The sequence below is a fragment of the Candoia aspera genome, chromosome 1, assembly GCF_035149785.1.
Source record: "Candoia aspera isolate rCanAsp1 chromosome 1, rCanAsp1.hap2, whole genome shotgun sequence".
NCBI lineage: Eukaryota > Metazoa > Chordata > Lepidosauria > Squamata > Boidae > Candoia > Candoia aspera.
The window spans coordinates 88,105,965-88,128,576 of record NC_086153.1 but is presented as its reverse complement, the minus strand read 5'-3'; the positions used below and the strand labels follow the sequence as shown (position 1 = coordinate 88,128,576).

The following is a 22,612-nucleotide window of genomic DNA, read 5'->3' as shown; positions in this document are numbered from 1 at the left end:
CCTTGCCACAATTTGTTATGGTCCACACAGTCAAAGGCTTTAGAATAGTCAATAAAACAGAAACAGATGTTTTTCTGAAACTTCCTGGCTTTTTCCATTATCCAGCAGATATTGGCAATTTGGTCCCTAGTTCCTCTGCCTTTTCTAAACCCAGCTTGTACCTCTGGCAATTCTCGCTCCATGAATTGTTGAAGTCTACCTTGCAGGATCTTGAGCATTACCTTACTGGCATGCGAAATGAGTGCCACTGTTCGATAGTTTGAACATTCTTTAGTGTTTCCCTTTTTTGGTATGGGGATATAAGTTGATTTTTTCCAATTGGATGGCCATTCTTGTGTTTTCCAAATTTGCTGGCATATAGCATGCATTACCTTGACAGCATCATCTTGCAAGATTTTGAACAGTTCAGCTGGGATGCCGTCGTCTCCTGCTGCCTTGTTATTAGCAATGCTTCTTAAGGCCCACTCAACCTCACTCTTCAGGATGTCTGGCTCTAGCTCACTGACCACACCGTCAAAGCTATCCCCGATATTGTTATCCTTCCTATACAGGTCTTCTGTATATTCTTGCCACCTTTTCTTGATCTCTTCTTCTTCTGTTAGGTCCTTGCCATCTTTGTTTTTGATCATGCCCATTTTTGCCTGGAATTTACCTCCAATGTTTCTAATTTTCTGGAAGAGGTCTCTTGTCCTTCCTATTCTATTGTCTTCTTCCACTTCTGCGCATTGCTTGTTTAACAATAATTCCTTATCTCTTCTGGCTAACCTCTGGAATTTTGCATTTAATTGGGCATATCTCCCCTATCACTCTTGCCTTTTGCTTTCCTTCTTTCTTGGGCTACTTCTAGTGTCTCAGCAGACAGCCATTTTGCCTTCTTGGTTTTCTCTTTCTTCCGGATGTATTTTGTTGCCGCCTCCTGAACAATGCTGCGAACCTCTGTCCAGAGTTCTTCCGGGACCCTATCTACTAAGTCCAGTCCCTTAAATCTATTCTTCACCTCCACTGCATATTCCTTAGGAATATTAGTGAGCTCATATCTAGCTGATCTGTGGGTCTTCCCTAATCTCTTTAGTCTGATCCTAAATTGTGCAAGAAGAAGTTCATGATCTGAACTACAGTCAGCTCCAGGTCTTGATTTTACCGACTGTACAGATGTCCACCACCTTTGGCTGCAAAGGATGTAGTCAATCTGATTTTGGTGTTGTCCATCTGGTTTGTTATGCAGAGTGAATTGTCCTGGCAAAATTCTATCAGCCTATGTCCTGCTTCGTTTTGTTCTCCCAGGCCATACTTACCTGTAATTCCAGGTGTCATTTGACTGCCCACCTTAGCATTCCAGTCTCCCATGATGAAAATAACATCTCTTTTAGGCGTGTTGTCCAGTAGGTGCTGCAGATCCTCATAGAACTGCTCTACTTCAGCTGCTTCAGCATCTGTGGTTGGGGCGTATATTTGGATCACTGTGATGTTAGATGGCTTGCCCTGAATTCGAATTGAGATCATTCTGTCGTTTTTTGGATTGTATCCAAGCACTGCTTTAGCCACTTTACGATTAATTATGAAGGTTACTCCATTTCTTCTGTGGTCCTCTTGTCCACAGTAGTAGATCCGGTGGTCATTTGATGTGAAGTGGCCCATTCCAGTCCATTTCAGTTCACTGACGTCCAAAATGTCTATCTTTAATCTTGTCATCTCACCAAGAACCACATCCAATTTGCCCTGGCTCATAGATCTTACATTCCAGGTTCCAATGGTGTGTTGACCCTTAGAACATCGGATTCGCCGTTCACCACCAGCACCGTCGGCCGCTAGCCGTCCTTTCGGCTTTGAGCTAGCTGCGTCACCACATCTGGGGCTAGTTGAACTCATCCTCTGTTCCTCCCCAGTAGCATTTTGACCATCTTCCGACCTGGGGGTCTCATCTTCCGATGGTATACCAACATATCTCTGGTTGTACTGATCCATTTAGTTTTCATGGCAAGAATACTGGGGTGGGTTGCCATTACCTTCCCCAGGGATCGCATTTAGTCTGACCTCTCTGTCATGACCTTCCCATCTTGGGTGGCCCTTCACGGTTTAGCTCATGGCATCATTGAGGTGCTCAAACTCCAGCACCACGGCAAGGTAACGATCCTTTGCTGAAGTCATTACTAGTTAGCTCTTCATTAATTTCCCTTTCTTTTTTTGAGGAATCCAGTAAACTCCAGGTTGCTGCACAGTGTGCTATTTTTCATTATCTTCTCCACTCAATTCAGATGTCCCCCACTATCCCTATATTCACTTTCCCACTGCCTTTTCTTGGCTTATCTTTCTCAATTTATATTCCTCTGATTGTCATCAGGAGGTACCTTAACTCCCTTCAGCTCTCCAGTACACTAAACAATGTTATACACAATCCTTCTGTATACAAAAATGCCAGTCTTTATTCAAAGCCTGTAGATACACGTTACACAATTCAGATTATGCAAATTTATACAAACAAGGGATTATACAAACTAAAGCCTTGCTTGAGGTGCCAACAACTTGTAGCAGCCATTCTGGCTGAGTTTTACAAAGCTGAAGGATTTTTTCTTGGATTTGAATTTCTGATAGGTATGAGAAGTAAAATGGGAGCACTCCCCTCCTTTTACTTTGTATCTCTGTGCATAGCAGATGAAGAAGATCTCAGTGAATTGGGAATGTGAGGGACAGTATTGGGTGGCCTGACCCATTTTGCCTTTGGAAAAGGGGCTCCATGTATATTTATGGTACATTAGTCATTTATAGAAAAAATACAGTCTTAAGGAACAATCACTCAAACTGTTGTAAGTCGTTTTTTTCTGCTTATATAGCTTGTGAGCTTAAGAAATCAGTGCATAAGCAATTGTGAACATTTAGTTAACTTTTTTTATTGCTGATGTTTCAGGCACTAGGCTAAAGAAAGTCTCTCATTTATTAAAATCTTCCATTGTTCCAACATGATGAAGTTCAGCAAAAGTGACTAGGCTCTTTGGCAAGGATTCATAAAAAATCTTCTTGTTTTAAGACTCAAATGGAAATATGGAATTGAAAAAGATCAGGTGTCTATAGCGAAGGACAAATTGAGCAACACATCAAATAGAGTGAAATTGATTTTGTCCTCACAACACATTGAAAACCAATAAACCAATCTCAAAACCTTCCTGAAATAGTTGGAAACCTAATTAAAGATAGCAGCAACTGCTAATGTTTTGGAAATGCATTCCAGTATTTCACAAATAGTTATGAAATTTCATATTTCATGAAACTTCACTTGGAACTATAAGCTACTATCAAGAAATGCACCTTACATCAGGGCTTCTAAATATCTCAAACAACTTTATCAGCAGTGCTGACACTTTTGATGTTTCTTGTGTGCTGTTGGTATCATAAAGGTTGTGTATTCTCTAATACCAAGCTCTGTCTTGTACTCATAGAGATAAAACAGAATTATGAGCTCAGTTGATTGAAACACCATCTCTTTATTAGCCATTCATTCATTCATTCATTCATTCATTCATTCATTCATTCATTCATTCATTCTACATACACTATTTTGTAATAGTGACATCATCTGCTGGAGTATTAACTTGACCATATGTAGAAACCTGGAGTGAAAAATTGTTTGAAGAAAGTTTTCTAGAATATAAACAAAATCAAAATTGTGCTGGCTTTCTTACCAATTTTTACAAATCTGAGAAACCACTTCTGTCTTACAGTTTTCTTCTGTCTTACAAAAAACACTCCAGATAATGCGCCTGGGTGGTCATTTTAGATCATTATTCTTCATACAGAAGTAGCCATTCGCCTTTTTGTTGAAGCTTGGTGCATAAACATTTATTCTACACTTCGGGGTGGGGTGGGAGGGTCTTCTCATTCTACATTTGATGAGTACATATGTACATGCATATTTCATATCCCTATAATGGCAGTGCATGTGAGTACACCATTTTTTTGACTGAGCAGTGCATATACTCCTAAAACTTTCAAATGGAGGATCAAACATTTTGGTGCAGAAACAACATGGTTATGTTTTTTTTCTTAAATATATTGATAGAAAGCACTGCTGGCCTGCTTAGCTTTGATGCCTTGTTGAACAGGTAGTAAGTGAATCTTAGTTTTACAATGCTTCATTTTATTTACTTCTCTGTTAGGAGCATATTTAAAATAATTTAATAAATTTGATTTATTATATTCATATTTTTAATACAACATGAAGACTTTTAGATTTTGTGTGTTCTAATGTTTGTTACAACTTACTTTATTAAATGGAAATTTTTTATTTTTAAGTCAAGCCTTTTTGTATTCCTGCTTTTGGGTTTGTCCCAAAATAGTTTATTCCTAGTAATTTTAAATCATTGTCATTTGCACACTGTGACCAGCATCAGTTGACCATATAATGTAATATACTCCTAATTGCCAGCAGAATGTAAACATTTAATTTGTGTTTTCTGTATTTTTTTTTTCTTCTAGACAACATCAGGGGAAGATGTACGAGATTTCACCAAAGTGCTGAAAAACAAGTTCAGATCCAAGAAGTATTTTGCTAAACACCCACGACTTGGTTATCTGCCAGTGCAAACAGTCTTGGAAGGCGACAATTTAGAGACGTGAGTTTTGAATACAGATTGGTGCTTTTCAGTACAGCATTTTTTCACAGAAAGATGTTTTTTAAGGGTGGAAGCTACAGTGAGAGAATACCCTGCACCTTAGTTTATAGCTAAGTATATACTAATGCAAGAAGAAAACTAATATGCAGAAGTACTAAAAATTCAGGCCCAGTAAAAATGTCCTTTAATAAAACATACAAGCTATACTTCTTTAAGAAATGTTTAAAAGTACATTTCATGGAAGTATGCAATACAGCCAAAATGAACCACATTAAAGTTCCATTTATTTAGTGGGAATGAAAAAGACAGATTTAAAATTGCTTAGTCAACCATGCCCAGAAATTGGTTTTTATTCTTTAAATGAAAAGCACATTCATTGAAAGGAGGAGAACATATTTGGGGTTCAAATGTGATAACTGTGGAAGAGGAGCACATTGCCTAAGATGGTCTCATCAAATATATTCATCCTGAAAGTCTCTTTAAATTGTACTCTAGCTTATCTGCATTGTAATGATATCATTAACAGATTGAATTACCATTGGATTTAGTTTTCTGTACATTCAAACTTCCTGTACACCTGCTTGCTGAATAGTATACATGCCAAAGATATAAAAACTGGATAATATACTGAAAAACTGCAATCAGATCAAATTGTACAGAATAAACACTCTAGGTTAGTGTAATGAAGTGTGACATTCTGTATAAGCTTCATTTTAGGCAAAACACTTCAAACAAATTCTTAACAATTAAGAACCATGTACAGTTTTAATCAGGTCCTTTTCTGGTTATAAGATGGGGAAAGATACTATTTTTAAGATTATTGCTCTTCTATTTGATTACCAAAAGATTATTTCTTCTCTCGGACATGTTACGAAGTGGCTTTTGGTTATGGGCAATTTCATTTTTTTCTCTACTACTTCTAAAACAAAATCTTGGGATAGAACAATGAATAAATATATCATGCTGTACCTGTTTAAATAGCATTAATGTTTTAATCTTTCTTTCTGTACTTCTTTTCTTACAGTCCTATCACACTTATTAGTATGTGGCCAGAGCAGTATGAGTGAGTATCTTCCATATTTGTGCTTGGTAAGGTAGCTGGGTTTAATTTATCAAATATTTCTTCTGCAACTTTTGTCGAAATTAATGAGACTATGCACAATTATGCTGTGTCTCCCATTTATTTGAATAGAACATAATAATGAAATAAAGCTTTTCTTAATGATACATTTACTACATTTGTATGAGTTGAGCCCATTATCTTAAGAGACATTTCATTATTTTGTGTTTAATAGTGTAAAAAGTTCTTGTTTTTTATGATTTAACAAATGATATCAACTTCTTTTCTGTTAAATTCTGCTAGCCCTTCCCAATCTCCCCAACTATTTCATGATGACACCCACTCCAGGATAGAGCAATATGCTAACAGGTAAGAGGCAAACTCTATGTGTGTTATACATACATGTATAGATTGCTATCCTTTATATGTCACAGAACTGAGACTGACATTACACAATGGAAAGTATGCATTGTGCTGCATTATAATCAATCTATTCCTGTAAACTTAGAGGAACTAGTTGAACACTGAAAAGTGATATGATAATGTTTAATGTTTAATTAAAGTTGTGGCCATCACTGAATGACCGTTTAATGTAAAGTACCTCAGAAGTACACTCTTATTGATCAGCTTGGTTTTTTGGAATCTTTAAATCTCTTTTGGGGGGTGGGGTTGAATGAGTCTATAAAGTGGTTTATACTCTGCCCAAATGACAAAAAAAAAATATTACAAAGTAATCTGATACAAACTTTATTCACTTAACAACTGAAAACTAAAAAAGAGGAAGCTAGGTCATTCTCCTCTAAAAGTGAGTTTGATATGTGATGAGTGATCACACCTTCTGTATGTCTGAAGGAACTAGAGGGGACAGCAGGGCAGAGGAAGATATCCTGTGTCTATGCAGGGCATAGATGGGCTTCTGTTTGGATAAGTCCAGTTTTATTTTAAGGCCCAGGGGCATTAATAAGTCTTACCGGAACTCTGCTATTGCATGGAGATTATGAAATATAAGCAAAAAAGTATGAAAGAAGGTTGTTTCAAAGAAGGAAGCAAAAATTGGACAATGACATGGTAGTATATTTTGCAAAAAATTATATGTTAAGGAAATCTTCAGGATTTTAAGAAAAAATAAGAATGAATATTTATTGTGGAATTAAGCAGAAACTTGTTGTTTGGTTATTCCCATGTTAACCTACCAATAAATACTACAGTTGCCGGAAGTGAGAACTGATCTGTATGAAACATAATCATATGAATACCGTTCGTCTTTTAGGCTGGCCCAAATGGAGCGGACCAATGGTTCCTTCTTCACAGATGGTAGCTCCACCACAGAAAGTGTGTAAGTAGATTTAGTAACTAGAATTATTGTAAAATTAATGGCAAATCCTTTTTTTAATTGATATGAATGTTAGTTCCCAGCAAATAGATATTAATTAGAGCTTCCTAGTGGTCTGTGTTAATGTCAGATAATCATAATCACCGTGCATGAGAGACATAGCATTTGATTAACTCAAAAGAGTGACCTAGTAAAAAGAGGGAGGATTTTTGCAAGCCTGTTTTTTTCCCTGAGAAAAACATGTTTTAGAAGGAAATCATTGCATAGACTTGTGCAACCTGTTTGTCAGAACCCAGCTTGCCTCTGACTTGGAAAGTGAAACTAGTTCTGAGTCAGAGGAGGAATTGGAAACTTACTAGGCTGGAATCAAAGAAACGAAACTCCAGCATGACTCAGCAGAGCGGGAAGAAGTTGCAACGCTGATTGGGTGAGATCCGGAGGAGGAATTGATTGCACCAATCAGTGCATGCCAGACGAGCTGAAAAATGTGTGAAGGAGAAGGCAGCCTGATTGGCTGCAGGAGACTCCAAGCACGCCAAAGATCGGGATAAAAGGCAGCCGCACCAAGAGCAAGCTGCTGGAGACAACCGATCCTACAAGCCTGCAGCGTCCGCAGAAGAGTCCCGACCAGCATCGGAAATGACATCTGTTGCTGAAGAGGAACCAGTGCCTTTGTTTTGCTCCGAAGAGGACGTGCATCCTGCTTCTGCTGCCAATAAGGATCCTTTGCTTGCCAAGCCCAGCAGTCTCGGTCTTGCTTCCAGCCTTGAAAGTCCACGATCTTCCAAGCAGCTTCTTCGTGCCTTGAAACTCCAGCACCACCATGTGTCCTTGCTCCCATCCTACTGCACTTCGTGTGCTCAGCCGTGTTCAGGTACTGCACCCCTGTCTTGTTCTGGGTCTGTATTCCAGTCTAATCCTGGGCCTTCAGCTAGGTCCAGTCTTATCTCTAGTTTTCAGCCCTGCTCCAGATCTCCAGTCCAGAGAAACCAGTCTAGTCCAGGATTTCCTGCCGAGTTCAGCCTGGTCCCAAGTCCCAAGCCTTGCTCCAAGTCTTCAGTCCAGAGAGCCCAGTCTAGTCCAGGGCTTCCAGCTGGGTACAGCCTAGTTCCAAGTTCCAAGCCTTGCTCCAAGTCTCCAGCCCAGGGAATCCAGCCTAGTCTGGGGCTTCCAGCCGAGTCCAGCCTAGTTTCAGGTTCCAAGCCTTGCTCCAAGTCTCCAGCCCAGGGAATCCAGCCTAGTCTGGGGCTTCCAGCCGAGTCCAGCCTAGTTTCAGGTTCCAAGCCTTGCTCCAAGTCTCCAGCCCAGGGAATCCAGCCTAGTCTGGGGCTTCCAGCCGAGTCCAGCCTAGTTTCAGGTTCCAAGCCTGGCTCCAAGTCTCCAGCTCAGAGAATGCAGCCTAGTCCGGGCTTCCAGCTGAGTCCAGCCTAGTTCCAAGTTCCCCTTGCTCCAAGCTTCCAGTCCAGAGAATCCAGTCTAGTCTGGGGATTCCAGCCGAGTCCAGCCTTGCTCCAGTTTCAAGCCTTGTCTTCAGGTCTTTAGTTCAGAGTACCCAGCCTAGTTTAGAGCCCCAGCCAAGTCTAACATTGCTCTGAGTTATAGTCCTGCTCCAAGTCTACAGTTCATCCCTGTCTGTTGTTCGTAGTCCTGATCCCAGATCCAGTGAGTCAGAGATTCAGCATCAGTGTCATTCCAGTACTGTTCCAGTTTGAGAACTGTTGGCTCCAGCCTTCGTGTTCCAGTTGGATCCAGTCAGCCAAGTTGGGCTTGCTTAACCCAGTCTGGCATATCAAGGACTTACTTACTGTAAATAGTTATTTAATAAAGAATATTCTTTGAGAACCTGCCTGGTGCTTAGTCTGAACAGGATACTGTTATCATATCTATATAGGAATTTTTGAATATGCAAAGCTGATCTTTCCTTCCTCTCTACAATCACAGATTGGACACCAGCATAGAGAAATCACAGCACAATGTTGGGACTGATGAATTTAGTAAACATGGATCATACTGGCAATGAAAGCTATACAGATTCTTCAAAACATATTAAGCAACCTGAAAGACCCAATAGCCCAAGGAGAAAAAAACAGGAGTTATTTACAACATACAATGCAAAGACTGTAACAGCCACTATGTAGGATAGACAGGCAGAAGACTAGCAGAGCGCATCCATGAACACCAACTAGCAGTCAGAAGACATGATGAGAACTCCGTAATCTCACAACACATGGACAGACTCAACCATAGTTTTAACTGGGAAACTGTGAGCATCCTAAACCAAGCCAAATCCAAAAATGCCAGAGAATTCTTGGAAGCCTTGCACTCAGACAAAGCAGCCATCAACAGACACATAGAGGTAAACAACATTTACATACTATTCAAAAGAGACAATAGAAAAGCCAAAAAACCAGTATACCTCCTCGCTAGCAATCAACACTCAGATATGCAAAAATCAATACTAGGATTAATACCAGATGACCAACCAAACAGCACAATAGACCCTAATCAAGGAACTATTAACTCAGGCAATCAACCAAGCAGCAAACAACAGCCCAATCAAGGAACGAGAGCACCACCTCCACCAACACAAGCTGGACAGTATATAAACTGAGAGCAAGGCCCACTCCCTCTTTGCACTGAAGATGTTGCCTAGTCTGGCAATGAAACGTCTGCAAGAAAACAACAAGGCTCAGAGAGCACCAAGGACTCCACAGTTCAACCCTGAGCTACAAATATTCGCTTCGATTGGTATACAGATTCAGGTAGTCCTCATTTAGTGATCATTCACGGTTACCACAGTGATGAAAAAGTAATTTTACAACCAATTCCTACATTTACAACCTTCACAGGTCTGTAAAGCAAAGGAAAGCTGAAGTAAGATCATAAGCACAGTTGCGGTTTCACTTTGTGACCGCTTCACTTAATGACTGAGCTGCCAGTCCCAATTGTGGTTGCTAAATGAGGACTATCAGTACAGAAAATAATAACTATATCTCTGTCTAATGGTTGCCCAGATTTTTGCAGCACAGGTGTGACAAAGTTGCTTGACATCCTCCAAAATCTTATTGAGAGCAAATTTGACAGGCCTCAAAAGTGGGAAAAGTTAGAAATTAAATCCTGTACTGTAGCTTAAACTTCTGTAATGGATGAAAGTGAACATTAAGTGGTAAATTTGCCAATTTCTAGTACTCTCCTATTTTTTTCTGAATGAATTTGAAAAATACCATATTCTGAAGATCAACTTAGAATGGCAATAGATTTTTTTTCTTCTAATTATAATGCAGTGTTAGATCTGATACTATTATTCCAATTCCAATTTTCAGGCTTTGTGATTAAGCTTCAGGCTGTTTGTGCATTAATCATGGTAACTCTGGAGCAAATGAAATAACCATAGTACAATTAGGAATGACATGATGGCAGAATGCATGCTAGGAAGACAGAGTGTAAATATATAAAACTATTTCTGAGCTTTAGATGTAATGATTAACTATAATTTTATTAGTAGAAGCACAGATCTGCTCTCCACTTCCTCTGCAATGCAGCTGCAAAAAAAAATTGCTTTTGGTTTCGGATAATTGTCAAACTATGGTTTGTCCATAACAATCAGATTCAGGAACCATGATTTCTGATTCTAGATTTTGGATAAGCTATAGCTTAAAATAATCGTGGTGCAGTGAAGTTTAAAAGTCATACTAAACCATGGATAACAAAAACAACCTCAAGAATCTCAAAATCACATTTCTCTTTTCTGTTTTCTGTTTCCATGGAATACAGAAGCTTTTGCTTTCACTTTTGCTTAACTGTGGTCTCTTGCTTCCGCTGAACAATAAAGCTGCAATTTAAATAAATTATTACTCATGTAAAATACCTAAGTTGAAAAACAATAGTTTGTTTGATCTCCACATTATCAGTTACAAAAATGTATGTTTTTTTTTAAACCTGATATAAATAGAAGGATGGATATAACTTCATCTTTTGTGTCTCTCACTACCTTGTTAAATTATCCTTCTGATTTTCCAGATTTTGGGATCTTCAGTAACCTTCTATTATCAATTACCAATGTAATATCATAATTTTAGGATTCAGATATTGTCAGATTTGTATTTGCATATTTACCTGGAAATAATTCCATTGACCACCAATAAGACTTCTGAGCAAAGCATGTATTACACAAAGTATATTTATGGCGTAGACTAAAAAACTGGGGGCAGACTTTTACTATGTAGTTAATTTTTTTGGAATAGAACTGTAAAAATCTTTGGTTGAAATTCTGGTTAATGACTGGTTAACAGAGCAGGCCTATCTTTTTTGACCAAAGATCTCATATCTTGGATGTGATGGGAGGAGGAAAAAAACCCCCATAGAATTGCTGACATCCTGAAAACTAGGCTAAGAACTTTAAGATACGGCATATGAGCATCTTATATCCAGCCAGCCTGAGTACCTTTAATCAGGTTCATGCATAATTAGAAGACATACAGACCTTGAAATTGTGCCTTCTCACCCTGACCCGGCCCACCCATTTGTTCTTAACCAGCATAGAACTGGATGTTGTGTAAAAATAAAGACAAGGAAATAATAATAATTTTAAAAAGGAGGAGAAACTACAGGTGTCAGTGGGTTGTATGTAGAGTAAATAGAGTATAAATAGAGTAACAATAAATAATAATAATTTATTACATTTACATGACTCCCAGGAACTCTGGGCGGTTCACAGTTGTTAAAAAACTTAAAAACAAAGACCAATAGGGAAAACAGAAAAACAGCACAAGACGAAAGAACAACAATTGCAAATAAAACAAATCTGGAGAGGAACAAAAAGGAATAAAGGAGTATCAGTCGTCCTCTCCAAAGGCCTGGGGGAAGAGCCAGGTCTTTAAGGCCCTTTGAAATACCAGTAGTGTGGGAGCCATTCAAATTTCAGGGGGAACCTCATTCCAGAGGGCAGGGGCTGCTTCAGAGAAGGTGTGCTTCCTGTGTCCAGACAGATGCCACGGTTTAATTGATGAAACCCGGAACACACCAACCCTGCCAGATTGAACAGTATTTCTGCTTTACCAATTTTTTGCCATTTTGCAGTTGGAGATAGCTCTGGGGGTCCTCCCCCCACCCCCCCAAAAAACACCTTCAGCTGAAATAGGTTGCCCATCAATGTTACACAGGTGACTTACTATTTAAAGTTTCAATCAGTGTAATCCTTTATAAAATTGTAAGATTCTCTTCTTTTCAGTTAATACATCAGGCTCCCCCCCCCCCACTTTTCAGGCAATTTTACAGGATTTAAAACTATGCCATTAGTTGTGCATTAAGTAAATATATACAATTCATTTATATTTCAGACATGTAAAGTATACATTTATGCTGGCTCTCTTTATCTCTAGGGAAGATGAGCATGCTCTTATCCAGCAGTACTGTCAGACTCTGGGAGGTGATTCGCCAATGAGTCAGCCACAGAGTCCAACCCAGATCTTGAAGTCAGTGGAGAAAGAAGAACGAGGAGAACTTGAACGAATCATCGCTGACCTTGAGGAAGAGCAAAGGTTTCATAATCCTTCCTTAGAAAAACTGTGTTCTACATGTATGAGTATGTGTGCTTAAAATTTGAAGATTGGCTGTGAAAAAAATACTTCAGAAGTTTATTTCTGTATGCCAGTAGGAAAAATGGGATCAGATACGCTAACTAGTCTTTCAGAACTGAAATGGAGGGAATTGTTCCTTTCCTTGATTGGCCATTGTCTTCCCTTCCTTGCTGCTCTTCCTGTAACTCAACATTTCAACCGGTGTAAATAATTGGCACCTGCTCATGTTTCTCCAGTCCAGCCTCCTCCTGTCCCGGTGGTTATCTCAGAAGTCCTCTCTCCCAAACTGAATAGTCCTCCTCCGCCTCCTCCTCCTCCTCCTTTTTCTTTTTCTTTCTTTATTAAATTTATATTGCCGCCCATCTCAAACTAGTGACTCTGGACGGTAAAAGGGAATGTTTAAAACCATGGATGGAGAACTAAAGAGAGGCCTTTCCTGTCCCTGATTCACAGCTTTGTTCCTCCACTTCTCCGCTGTTTCTTACAAATCACATGACCAGTTTGTGTGGAGAAGCTGCACAGCGAGGTTTCAATCTTCCTCCTCTTTCTGCAGCTCTCTGAGTTATTTTGTGCAGATAACCTGCAGAAAGGAAGAGAAAGTTCGTATTAACATTATATTCTGCCCTCACTAGTCAAACATTCGTATTATAAGTTGCTCTGCCCTTTTCATACAATTCGATAACAAGGAGAAACTTCAAATGGATTTTCCTGTACTTGTTCTGCCATAAAATCAGCTGCTGTTTTTTAAACTCCCTTTAGGATGCTACAAGTGGAATATGAGCAACTGAAGGAACAGCATCTTCGAAGGGGAATCAATGCCCTAAATTCACCTCCAGACTCAGCTGTGTCTCCTCAACACACATCTGAAGATGCTGAACTCATTGCAGAGGCCAAACTCTTACGACAACACAAAGGTCGTCTGGAAGCTAGAATGCAAATCTTGGAAGACCACAACAAGCAACTGGAATCTCAGCTTCACCGGCTACGGCAATTGCTCGAACAGGTACTGTATTCAGTGACTTTCTCCCTATGACAGCAGTTATTTGTAGACATACAGAGTCAGACTAATGTTTGAAGCAAGTTGGTTGTATTTTACTTCCTTACAGACATATTGCTTTGTACTCTGTTTGGTTTCTCTCTCCAAAATGACTTCCTTTTCAATTTTTTATTCTAACCAGGCTGAAAGTAAGGTCATATAATCCCTAGTGACAGTTGATTAAAAAAAAATGCCATGGTTTCCAAATGTTATTCCCTGGAAAACACCAGAAAAATTTAGGAAAGCACCTGAAGGATGGATCTGAATGATTATATTAATGCTGACTGGCTGCATATATTGTCAACCTTGCCTTATCTAGCAACAGAGTTATACCACTATTGGGATTGTGGGAGTGAAAAGGAGCAGGTGCCTCCATTTGAAAAAAGAAAGTTGCTGGAGCTTAAATCTGTCTGGAGGCCAAAATATTGATCAATCAGACTACCCACCAAGCCCTAAATGTGTCGACCGCTGTAAGCATTTTAATTCTACATTCTGCAATTCATAGAAAGAACAAGAAGGAATGTTGTCAGTGTGACTTTCTTCTCTATTGTTACCATTAATAACAAAACATTCATTCTGAAATACAGGACTCCAGCCCCCGTTAAACCCTAACTCTTCTCCTCTATTTGAGGCATTGACAAATTACACTTTTTTCAAAGTGCACAGAAAACATTTTATAATAGCCTTCCTCCAGCCTGCTTGTGCAACTTTTGGAAGCATTAATAAGTATGTTTTTTTTAATGTATATTTGGAAGCTAGTTCAGTTACATTTCTTTTCACTTGGTTTCAAAATGGGCTATGTGGTGACAGGTGTGTAACCTTGTGGCATGCGCTACTGTTTGTTTTTCTGATATCTTATTTGCAAAGCAGTCTCATTTTTTTAAAAAGACTTCTTGGTTATTATGATATGTTGACATGTTATTGTGATATGTTGACTGAAGAGTGTTGATTAGAGTAATAACCTATCAAGAGTGTATTCTCTCAAAGCTGTGGGAAGAAAAACTAATTGAGCTGGTGGTATCAAATATCAGAGAATACTGTTGGTAAGATTGTTTTGCATTCCTGCATTCCATTACATTGAAACTTGAATATTTCAGGTCACAGTTTGAAGGTGTACTTACTATTTTTATTTCAACAAGCCCAAAGGATTGGTGGTTGCCATGGAATGTGGCCATTTCTGTCCAAAATATTCATTATGAAGTCAGACTTGGAGATGAAGTAGAGCTCCATGTGGGAGCTTCATAAAGACATATTAAAACAGAAATTATAATGAAATCATAGATCTCTTAAATAAATCCCTGTGGAAATCTGGAAGTGTGCAGATCAAATGCATTTATTAATATGTAGACAAGGAATGAGGAATAAGAGAAATAGGCTATAAGTAAGATTAACCATTGTTTATGTGGCATCAGATATAAAAAGTCAGGTGAGTTTGTCAAAAGATAGAAGCAAAGTATTCTGGTAATTGAGATCAAGTGGAGGGAAGAGTGGGGATATGGGAATTCATAAGCCCAACATTTGCTGAGAATTGCTTTGTAATATTGAACAACTATTTAGTATTACATGAAATTCAACCTCTCTCTTTTCTAATCTAGGAAGAGAAGTCAGAAAGACACTCATAAAAATAACTCTTTAGTTAAATTAGACAATGAATAACAAGACCAGTAGAAACAACAAGACAAAAGCAAAATATAGTACTAGCAGAACATTTCACTCATACTCAGTATTTTAACGTTCTGGGGACCCTTTTTAGAGCTTGAAGTTTTTAAGTGTGTTTTATGAATAAAACATCAAAACATGCTAAAAATACCCTTTTGCAGAATTAGTCTAATCCTTGGAAACCATGTTTCCCTGCAATACTACAGAGCAGTGTTTCTCACTGGCTGGGGAATTCTGGGAGTTGTAGTCTACAGCATCTCAAGTTGCCAAGGTTGAGAAACACTGCTAGAGAGGTATGCCACTTACATTAGTACTGATATTCTGTTCTGTTCATGAGACTCTGACTCTTGGCTCCACTCACCATTGACATGCTGCAAAAATACAAAAGTTAACATAGGATTCAGCATATATCAAAGCTGTTATGGAGCATATTAAAAGTCTGATATATGGGTTAATCACCAGCTGAACAAACCAACTGCCAGTATGACTGTGGGGTATGGGGAGAGCCAGCAGGCCCAATCAATAATACATCTATCAAAAGCTTGCTCTTCTTTATGGGGTCTGCTTCATTTCCATCCTGGATATTGAATATTACAAATTCAGTTTTATTAGGTTAGATCAAATATTTAAAGTATGCTCTGATATGTTCAAGTGAATTTATTTTTAACTCTAATTTATAGCCTGAAACAGATTCCAGGGTTAATGGAGGCTCTTCTAGTGCTTCACCTCAGCAATCCACCCTTGGGTATTCACCTGATCAGGATGCTAGTTCACAGTTTAATCAGACAGGTAAGTTACTAATTAGCGCACAGATAGTAGCGTTACATTTCTCTTGAGTGGGTTTTCAAAGAGTTTTTAGTATAGAATTAACCCCTTGCAAAATGTGTGCTGAGATCTGAGACATCAGCACACATGTTGTATATCCAGGTTGAAATTTGAGTTATGGGTTTGCCCCCTTTCAGTCCCCCACCAGTTGTATGGTGCTTTGTTCATTATATAAATATTCAGCATATGTATTTGCCTAATGCAATAAAGGTTTTTCTGAGGTGCCATGAGCATTTCCTCCTAGAATCAGAAAGGTAATTTATAAAGAGCCAGGTAAGTAAGTACCACAAAAGCTGCTTATTATAAGGCTTTGATAGGTACCCAGGTCAGGTATTCAATTTATTCTTCGGAAAAAATATAATTACTTCTATGTAACGTGTCACTCAAGGCAACAAAGTTTCATACTTTGGCTGAAAGCTTCATAACCTTTCTGAAGAAGTTGGTAAAAATAAATTTATTTATTCACTCATTTGTCATTTTTTTAGCCACTCTAAAGCAATTTTAGCCATTATAAAGCCCTTTGGGCACCTTATAAAAGTTTAATATAAAACAATGAAATATTAGAAAGAATGAAAGAGCTAAGTAGATAAAATGGCCAACAAACCAAAACCCATCAATTTAATATGTCACTACTGAATTTTCAACAATTGCAAAATGATCCCCTTAAAGTCAGGCCACAGGCCTGCCAAGTAAAACAGTTATTAGGTTACTGTTACCTTGTGGTGATAGGTGACTCTGATTTTATTGTAATAGGTAAAATTAAAAATAAATTTAAAGGGTGGAGGTTGGACCTTTTAATTCATTACAAACATTGATATTAAAAATGGCTATGAATGTGGATATATTCTTTTTTGCATCTTTCTCCAGCCCAGCTCTGAAGATATGACTGATGTTTCCACAGCCTAGAGCTGTACAGAAGCCCCAGTCTCATATTTGCAACTCCTGGAACTACACTAAATTATGCTGCCAATATTCAATAGCAAAAGAAAAAAAAACTTTGTTTCTCTGACTTTAAATCTTTTAAAAATTTTTTAAGGGGGACCCCAGTATTATTTGCACAACTAATGTTCATGCCCCAGCCCCTGAAAAATTGTAAATGCCCAAGCCACACCTTCCACTACTCATGTATTTTTTACAGCCTTTGGAAGTTTGTAGGTGAGAGAGAGTGGATGGACGGATGGATGGAGATAGATAGCTGGATGGACGAACAGATGGATGGATGGGCAAATAGTTCAGCTTCTACTAGCCACAGAACAATCCAGCTTGTGAAGTGGGTGCTGGGTCAAAGAGAAACAGGTGAATTATCTCTGCTTTGCTTCAGCCCAAAGGTATTATAGAGCCTTAGGGAAGCTAGAGAGAAGGAGCCAACCATTGCCTTCAGCCACCTCAGCTCTGAGGCGTACAACTGAAGACCAGCACTTTTGTGCTACTGTCTGTTTCTAAGAATACTTTTTGGCATCGGGAAGGCAAGGAACATGCATCATCCATATGGAGTCATTTAGGACTACTGTTTCCCTTTTTTTCCTTCTCTTTCCTTCTTTATTCAAAATATGGAGGCTCTGGCCTTTATAATGTTCAGTGGCCGTTTGGGCACTGAGGCTTTCTGCTAAATGCATTGACTTGAAATACAGAGCCATTATGCCTGTTTTACCTACTTGATACTTAATAAAACTGCAATATTTCCACAGCTTTGGGACAATTTTCTCTAATATTATTGCAGGCATCGTGGGTAAGCTTAACAGTTCAGATATGAGATAAGGGATAAATTGATACTTTAATTTCCATTCCTCTCTACCCTAGCCATTATCAATGAGCCATTCTTGCATATCAAATCAGAGATTTCGATTAGTGGAATTCTTCTTTAAAATTCTTCTAAAAACCATTAAGATAATAAGGGTCGGTAGAAATAGCTTTGGGGATTTTAAATGCTATTTCTTTTTTTACTAAAGTAGTTGCACATTTTGTTTTCTTTAGGTGTAGATGACTTGCTAGTCCCACCTCATCATACTAGCACGGATTTAACGGAAGTCATGGAACAAATCAATAGCACATTTCCAGCTTGCCGCTGTAAGTATTCAATATACCGAGCCAAGAATCTGAAGCTGAACAGTTGCTTATTTGAAATGCAATCATTGTAATGCTCTGTAAAACTTTCACTAAATAGACCTAGAAGGCTTTACAGCCTGGAATCAAACAGGAACAATTACTTTCAGAAAAATACATGATGTAATATATCACTCCATAAAGATCTGAAACTTTTGCTTCTAAGAAACCTTTATTTTCATTATAGAGGAAAGGTATATGGCTGAACAGCTTATAAAAACTCATAAATTTCCAGGGTATAGCTATGTTAGCTCGTTGAAACAAATGCAACAGAATTTTAGGGCCTCTTAAAATCTTAACAAATGTTTTTATAGCATATACTTTAAAATGTTTTCTAAATAACACGATGCAACATCTTTCCATTACCACTGGCACAAGAAAACATAAACATGGCTAAGCCAGAAGTGATAATATATTTGTCTGAATATGGAGCCTTTATAGATAGTGCTGGCCTTGATTAAGAGAGATGGGACTGTTAATAGCCAACAGTGCAACACGTACCTGAACAAATAGGGAACACTTGCAAAAAAAGGGAACAAATATCAGCCCTTTGAGGTAGACCAGACCAGGAAACCAAAATCATGAATGCTAATTCTACTTTAATTATAAGGTTACAGTTACAGAACCTTGCAAGTCTGAATGTGCCTCCCACCCCTGCCTTTACCTTCAAGAGAACTAGGGAGAGTCAAGTCTGAATCACTTTCTCAAATTACATTTCTGCCTTGGACTCAATTTTTTTTATCTGACCATTATCTTTGTTGCCGCTCTTCCTCCTGTTCCTCAGGATTGCTCTTAACAGTCCATTACACCAACCCAACATGGCTAGCATGCTTCGCTTAATGCCCATATTGAGGAAAATGCCCAGTGATGAACATTATGAACACCAAAAAGGTTAGGAGCAGAGCAAAGCAAGCAGTATGGTCAGAGGAAAGTGGATCTTCCCATGCTGTATGAAAACATTTTGTCTAGACAAATATGCAATCTTTATTGGTTTAATCCAGGTTTATTATTTTTTTTTTAATATGCAGAATGTCAAATTATGTAGCCAGGCACTAAGAAGTGTACCTTATGCAATTAATGTATCCTGTAGTTTGATTCTTGTACTTCAGTTTGAAACACTACAGTTCAACAACAGATATATATGTCACATGTCTGTTATTTGTGTAATTATGTACATCCATATCCTTGACCTAGAATAACTAATAACCTTGGCCATATGTCCAGGCAGAGGTCTTCTTGCAGCAGAAAAGCACACACTTAACTTTATTTCAAGTATCACAAAATTATGTGCCAGGAATTCTGCATAAATACTAATTTGCCTGGTTTCTGTTCATGCAAATTCTCTTTAACAGAATAAGTAGGCGGGGTCAGTAAGATTTATGATACTGCTCCTCCACCATGCAGAGTTTCAGTTAATGTATGAACTTTGTGCATTTAATGAGAGACTGTTAACATTTTAGCAGGCGACTGGTGTTTTCCCTGTGCCTTAGTGCTGCACCTACTTTGTTATCATCTAAGAGCCCCTGATTTTTGTAAACCTAGAATGCCAGTTGGCCCCTTAGCCTGCCAATTAATCACCAAACTATGAAGTCTAGATAAAGCAATTACTGAGTCCCAAGTAAGTTTTTACTTTTTTCCTCAGTTGAAACAATTTTTGTCATTCATTGTTTTCCCTCCAGTTTTGTTTTTTGTTTTAATTTTGATGCACCAAATGGAGTTTTTACCTGCTTTTGAACTCTGTTCCCATTATGGCATCCTATTTAAATATTAAGGTGGTAGTATTTGCTGTTTAGGGTATGCATTTTTAATTATGTTTTCTGACAATGGACAAGAGACCATCAAGTCAGCTAAGATGATACAGATCTGTAGAGGATGATTTGCGAAGTAGCCTCGCTCTGAATAGCAACAGGAACAAATCTGCTTCATAACTTTGATTGTAATGATTAATTAATGCAGTCCTGTTAGTGATTTACTAATTGTTCATTCTCCACCAGGTAGGTGAGTACTGAATGCTTCTCTATGGGTATTTATTCTGGTCCTTAACAGACCATATGGCAGCATTCTCCTCTATAGTTAGTAATGACTATGTATAACTTTCATTATCAATTTTTATCTTAAGTTTGCCTGACATTTATTGAGAATTTACTGTATATTTGTTCCTAGTTCAATACCAACTTTGCACTGCTTCCTTTGAAATCATAAAAGCAAATGCATTTAATATTCATAAAATTGAAGTATTGAAGGTACACAATTCCATGCAAAATAACTGAGATCAAATTGTATTATTAAGTTGTCTGTAGTTGTGCTCTGCTCTGCTCTGCTATACTATACTCGATTATTTTTATTTATTTATTTATTTATAAATTTATTCACAGCCCATCTCTCCCCAACGGGGGGACTCTGGGCGGCTTACAATAAAATTATAATATACTGATATTATATTATATTACAGTATTATTAACCCTAACCCTAAGCCTGACTCTACTAAACTCTGTTAAATATCTCCTATCTCTCATGTACATTTCCTTCCTCTTTGCAGAACTACGTTGGAGATCAAAAACTTTACTACACAGCTAGAAAGCAAATTAAAATTCAGCTACTTTGAATTGGTCCCTGGGGTTTGTTATTTGTGCCTGATAATTATGCAAACCCTATTCTAATTTAGAATATGAAGATCTGATTCTAAACAAGTACTATTAGACAGAAATGTTGTTAACTTGTAGTTAAAGATATTTATCTGATTCAGACTCTTTTCATTATCCCTTTTACAATGATCTTTAGAGCAAACTATTGGGAAAGGCTCGCATATGGTCAAAGCACATTTTCTCATACTCCAAATACTCAAGGGATTTTCCCCCTAGAAACTAGAGGTTTTAGTACCTCTCTCTCACAGGCACATGCCATCTTTCCCCCAAAGCTATGCTAAATTGTGGAAACTGAAAAGATCCCCACATCAGACCCATTCCTTCTACACTTGAGTGCAAAGCTGAGCTTCTGCAGTTGAAAGTACTATATGACTGATGCTCTCCTTTGGTCAGAACAACCCATGCCTTGACATCAACCAAAGGATTTATGCTGTCTTTGACCCTTTTTGTTCTCAGCTTTGACCTTCATTTATCACTTTACAGTCATTATATTATCATTAAAATAATGAAAGGTAGAAATAGAAATTTCCTTCAAGATAAGCCACTTCAAGAATTCAAGAAAGCAGTTTTTTTGTATTGTTTAAAACAGGAAAATGGTATGTTGCATGAAACATATCTTTATCTTGTTTGAACTCACTCTTGTTTTCAATTCTGTCCTGGAATTGATCAATTAAGATAAATTGTTTTTCTGATGTTGCTGAATAGGAATGGTCAGGATTCCTGGGGTTGTAGCAAAGACTGTGGAATTGTGAACCTGTGATGAAATTTAGCCTTTACACAGAGTGCATGAAGTGCTTCAGGAAACATAAAAGTGGGGCTCAAAGCCTATGTGAACACTGAGAAAATACTTACGGTTATGTTACTTAAAAATAAACAGTAGGCAGTGTTTGGATAGCAAGATCAGAGAATTTAGACTTGTGCTATTAGACTTTGGGTAAACAGATTTTATGTATCTTCCTGTCTACACCGGAATGGAGGGAGGTTGAGGGAGAGATGAGAGAGGAAGTGGTGACCATTTGCATCTTATATAGTAGTCTTGCCCCCAATCCTTCAGGATATTTCAAATTAACAAGTTCACTGGTATAATTCTTTTAATTAACAAATACAAAAAAATGAGAATTAATTACTTAATTACATGCTGTAAAGCAAGATGTTGGACTTAATAAAAAATATTAAAGATAATTAGCAGAACACTTTGATGTTCTTTTCCTATTACCACTTTTTGATGCTAATCTCCCCTTTTTTCTGGTTGCAAGAGAAGTGCCAACCTTCAATACTATATTTAATTGTAATTGTGCTTTTGGATCCTTTAAAATGGTGAATGACTACAACCAGTGCTTTGGTTTGAAATGTGCCTATCTGCTCAGGAAAAAAGGTAGACTGAAGTAGAATGCAGCTTAAATTAATCCCCACAGCAAGGTTTTTAAAGTAAATGATTGAAATCTCCTCCTACTGGCAGATTTGATGCAATTTCAGCATTCTCTCACAGGATTTTTGGAAATTTTGAGATAAGATCTCCAAAATTTCACCATATGTTGACCATTTTTATTTTGTTTATTGGGAACCCAATGGTCAGACAAGCCTTAACAAAATAGGAGCAAATGTCTCCATTCTTTCCATGGAGAAAGAGATCTCCTCAGAAAGTATTAGGATAATTAAAAAAAAATGTTGTGTATGTGTGTGTATGTGGTTTACAGTACACTAGATTTGTTTGTTTAGTGCCCCAGGTACAAATATGTGCATGTTAATTGTTGCACCCCAGAAC

The 22,612-nt window shown here is 37.9% G+C and overlaps 1 protein-coding gene across 4 annotated transcripts in view; it reads left to right on the top strand.

Moving 5' to 3' along the window:
- The window catches only part of UTRN (utrophin), a 398,463-nt gene that overhangs the window by 348,516 nt on the left and 27,335 nt on the right, over positions 1-22,612 (top strand). For 3 of the 4 annotated variants that reach the window (XM_063309056.1, XM_063309084.1, XM_063309074.1), the window contains 8 exons: positions 4,471-4,607; positions 5,632-5,670; positions 5,971-6,036; positions 6,938-7,003; positions 12,382-12,540; positions 13,339-13,582; positions 15,955-16,063; positions 18,074-18,166. In XM_063309056.1, the coding sequence (XP_063165126.1) occupies positions 4,471-4,607; positions 5,632-5,670; positions 5,971-6,036; positions 6,938-7,003; positions 12,382-12,540; positions 13,339-13,582; positions 15,955-16,063; positions 18,074-18,166 (913 nt within the window). The remainder of the gene's footprint in view (positions 1-4,470; positions 4,608-5,631; positions 5,671-5,970; positions 6,037-6,937; positions 7,004-12,381; positions 12,541-13,338; positions 13,583-15,954; positions 16,064-18,073; positions 18,167-22,612) is intronic. The other variant, XM_063309065.1, reaches the window with a different exon arrangement.